The 4,472-nt window shown below is 45.1% G+C and overlaps 1 protein-coding gene across 10 annotated transcripts in view; it reads right to left on the reverse strand.

Moving 5' to 3' along the window:
• LOC119354604 (pentatricopeptide repeat-containing protein At2g41720-like) overlaps nt 1-4,472 on the reverse strand; it is a 29,584-nt gene that overhangs the window by 3,449 nt on the left and 21,663 nt on the right. Inside the window, exons 10-11 of one of the 10 annotated variants that reach the window (XR_005171118.1) lie at nt 1,826-1,961; nt 1,616-1,717 (exon numbers count right to left, since the gene is read on the reverse strand). The exons of 4 other annotated variants lie outside the window; for them this stretch is intronic. Coding sequence is in view for 3 of the 6 variants with exons in the window: in XM_037621320.1 (XP_037477217.1) it covers nt 1,455-1,477 (23 nt within the window). In the remaining 3 variants the exon portion in view is untranslated. Of the gene's footprint in view, nt 1-1,249; nt 1,478-1,558; nt 1,578-1,615; nt 1,718-1,764; nt 1,962-4,472 lie in introns of those variants that run through there. 5 more of the 10 variants (XR_005171117.1, XM_037621325.1, XM_037621320.1 and 2 more) reach the window with 5 other exon arrangements.

The raw sequence follows: 4,472 nt of genomic DNA on the forward strand, positions 1-4,472 counted from the left end.
CCGCGGCTGCGGAGGGCCACGTGGCGCGATCTGGGTGGCTGGGCACAGCGACGCGGCGTGTCCGGGCGGTGCGGACACGTCCGACGGACAAGAGGGGCGATTTTTTAGGGTTTGGACCCGGGAATGGACGGGGAGACCCATTTATATAGGTAGGGGGAGTTAGGAATGTCTAAAAGAGGTGCGGTTTTCGCCCACACGATCGTGATCCGACGGCGGAAAACATGGAGATGGTTTAGATGGGTTATTGGGTTGTTTTGGAGGGGTGTTGGGCTGTAACACACAAGAGGTTGTTGCGGTTACCCGGTTAACCGTTGGGGTATCAAACGAGCTTCAAATGGAACGAAATTTGACAGGCGGTCTATCGATGGTGTACCAAGGCCACTTGACAAATCTCAACTCATTCCGAGAACGTTTAACTCCCATTCACGAAAAGAGACACAAGGGGTGCACCGGTGCATGTAGGAGTGTCGGATTGCGAAACGGGCAATGGGAAAAATGCTCGGATGCATGAGACGAACACGAATGCAAATGCGATGCACATGATAAAATGCAAAACAAAGACAGAACCCAACCACGAAGGGAATCTCATAACTTGAGGCCGAAAATGGCAAGAGTCGGAGTTACAAATATGGCAAGTTACATCTAGGTGTTACACATACCTAATTCAATCTCGTTACCGGCAAATCTCTTTACCCGTTTCATAATGCATCATCCCGTTAACTCATTAGTCACATTGTTTGCAAGGCTTATTATGATGTGCATTACCGAGAGGGCCCAAAGATATCTCTCCGATACTTAGAGTGACAAATCATAATCTCGATCTATGCCAACCCAAGAAACACCTTCGGAGATACCTATAGAGCATCTTTATAATCACCCGGTTACATTGTGACGTTTGATAGCACATAAGATATTCCTCCGATATCCGGGAGTTGCATAATCTCGTAGTCAAAGGAATATGTATAAGTCATGAAGAAAGCAATAGCAATAAAACTTAACAATCATTATGCTAAGCTAACGGATGGGTCTTGTCCATCACATCATTCTCCTACTGATGTGATCTCATTCATCAAATGACAACACATGTCTATGGTTAGGAAACTTAACCATCTATGATTAACGAGCTAGTCTAGTAGAGGCTTACTAGAGACACTGTGTTTTGTCTATATATCCACACATGTATCAAGTTTCTCGTTAATACAATTCTAGCATGAATAATAAACATTTATCATGATATAAGAAAATGTAAAATAACAACTTTATTATTGCCTCCAGGGTATATTTCCTTCACTATGTTCCAAGATACAATTGGTCAAGATGAAGCATCCTCGTCTCTACAAGGTCCAATGGCGTAACAACTCCAACACCATCCAAGTGAAGCACACCGTTCAAGTCTCCTTCAAGATTAGCGCATACGAAGACACTTTGGAGTGTGATGTGGTTCTTATGTCCGTTTACCACCTCTTGCTTGGACAACCTTGGCAATTTGATCGCGATGTCATGCACAATGGAGGAACCAATCACTATAGCTTCAAGATGAAGGGGAAGGAGTACGTACTATGACATATGTCACCAAGCTAAGTGATCGTCGACAAGCAAGCGATTACCCATCGCAGAAAGAATAGTGAGAGAGTGAGCCATCAAAAAGAGAGTGAACGCCGCAAGCCAAAATTGAATGCCTCCACGATGAGCGACAAGAAAAACTTAGTGTTATTTGCTACCAAAAGTGAGATGAGAGAAGTGTGTGAGAACCCATCAAGTGTTATACACTATGTCCTATTGTGCAAGGATGAGGCAACAAAAACTAACACCTCTCATCATCTACCTTTAGTGTTGTCTTCTTTATTGAAGGAATTCAAGGACGTTTCCCCCGATGAGCTATCTCCGGGACTACCTCCTTTACACGGCATCAAATACCGAATCAACCTCATCCCCGGCACACCGTTACCAAACAAGGCACCCTACCGCGTCAATCCGAAAGAAACCAAAGAAATTCAGAGGCAAATACAACAACTCATTGACAATGGGCATGTATGTGAAAGTTTAATCATTGCGCCGTGCCGGTAATTCTTGTGCCTAAGAAAGATGATAGTTTTCGCATGTGTTCCGATTGTCGTCCTATCAATGTTATCACTGTTAGCGGAGCTACCACATTCTCTAATATTTATCTTAAAAGTGGTTATTATCAAATTCGCATTCAAGAAGGTGATGAATGAAAAACCGCTTTTAAAACCAAATTTGCCTTGTAAGAATCGCTCGTTATGCCTATGGGCTTATCCGAAGCACCTAGCACTTTTATGCATGTAATGCATTATGTTCTCCGCCCTTGCATTGGCGTATTTGTTGTGGTCTATTTTGATGATATTCTTGTGTTTAGCATGTCCCTATACGATCATGTCACCCATCTTAGAACCGTTTTGCAAACTCTAAGAAAAGAACGCCTTTATGTTAATATGGACAAATCCCTTTTTGGTTTGATAAGCTTATTTTCTTGGATTTTGTTGTGTCTTCTAAGGGTGTTCATGTAGATGAAGCTAAAATTGATACTACTCCCTCCATTCATTTTTATAAGTCGTTTCAGACAACTGAAAATAAATTGTTTTGCATGTTGTCTGAAATGTCTTCAAGGCCTTATAAAAATGAACAGAGGAAGTATTAAAAGTTGGCCACAATCAACCAACATGCAACAAAGTGCGTGGTTTCCTTGGCTTAGCCAGTTTCTATCCTAGATTCGTTAAGGACTTTAGCACTATTGCATCCCTTTTGGATGCCTTGAGTAAAAAAATGCACCATTTGTATGGGGACCATCCCAAGATACCGCATTTCATAAGCTTAAGAATTTGCTTACACATGCTCCTTTGCTTGCTTTGTCCAATTTTAACAAAACTTTTGAAGTTCATTGTGATGCTAGTGGCAACGATATAGGAGGTGTGTTAATGCAAAAGAAGCGCCTCATAGCTTACTTTAGTGAGAAACTTTCTGGAGCACAACTTTTAATAGAAAGATATTACATCAAGGATGAGTGTCTTATGCGAGCTAACAAACTATGTACCCCCGAGTCTTCTCTTCCTTTGTTACTTCTGCAAGAAGCTCATGGAGGACTTATGGGACACTTTGGACGTTACAAGATATTCGTTACGCTCTCCAATAACTACTTTTGGCCCAAGATGTTCCGTGACGTCTCTCGCTACACCAACCGATACATGGAGTGTCCAAGACTATTGTGTCGGACCATGACGTCAAGTTCCTAAACAACTTTTGAAAGACTCTATGCGCCAAGCTCGGTATCAAGCTCCTATTCTCCTCGGCATACCACCCACGAATCGACAACTAAACGAAGGTCATGAATCAGACGCTATCTACCCTCCTACGTGTGTTCATAAAAAAGAACATCAACGGATGGGAAGAGTGCTTACCTATACTCGAGTACACCTACAATCGCACAAGACATCTGACTACCGGCAAGTCCCCTCCTTCGAGGTCGTCTGCGGTTTCAACCTGTTGTCCCCATTGAACATTCTACCTCTACCACTACAAAAGCACATCAACATGGACGCGAGTGCACAAGCGAGCTATCTCAAGAAGATGCATGAAGATACAAGGCACACCATCGAGCGCCAAGTACAACGCCTGCGACCAAGATCAACTTCAACAAGAATCCCATGATATTCAACACCGGAGATCTTGTGTGGCTACTCCTTCGCAAGGAACGCTTCCCCAACGAACGCAAGTCCAAGCTCCTACCACGAGCCGGCAGACCCTTCAAGGTGCTAGAACACTACAACAACAACGCCTACAAGATCGACATCCCACGCGACAAGTACTTCGTGAGCGGCATATTCAACGTCAAGGATTTCTCTCCCTACCACGGTGATGAGGCTTCTGATCCGAGGTCGGTTCTTTCCCGGGGGTGGGGAGATGATGTGGACCATCCTATGGTCATCCCATGGACCTCCCATTGTCTCACCAAGTGCCAAGAGGACCGATGACACGAGCACGAGCTAGAGCTCTCGAGACCGAGGTGACATCTCTCCTTAGTGATATTCCATATGACTCACTCGAGACATGGCTACTACCTAAGTCCGAAATGTTGTGCATGATCAGATATCAAAAGGACCCTCTCGGATATGCAAAGACGAACAAGTCCCCAACTTCAAGGATGAAGAGAACCAACGGAAGGGACCGAGAACAACTCCCAGGACCCCGAACATCCGGCCCCTGAAAGTGTCATCAGCAGTCGCCCAGCCATCGAGCTACAGGGCCTGAACATCCGGCCCAACGCGAGCCCGGACATCCGGCCCCAGCCCGGAAATCCAGCATCCTTCACAAAACCTCACCAAAGCCGGCCCCCGCCAGCCCATACATCCGGCTCAGGCCCCGGACATCCGGCCCGACGTGAGCCACCGGACATCTGGACTCCAGCCCAAAAATCCGGACCACGCATATCCAGAGAGCACCGAAACTATACCCTG

The sequence above is a fragment of the Triticum dicoccoides genome, chromosome 2A, assembly GCF_002162155.2.
Source record: "Triticum dicoccoides isolate Atlit2015 ecotype Zavitan chromosome 2A, WEW_v2.0, whole genome shotgun sequence".
Lineage (NCBI taxonomy): Eukaryota > Viridiplantae > Streptophyta > Magnoliopsida > Poales > Poaceae > Triticum > Triticum dicoccoides.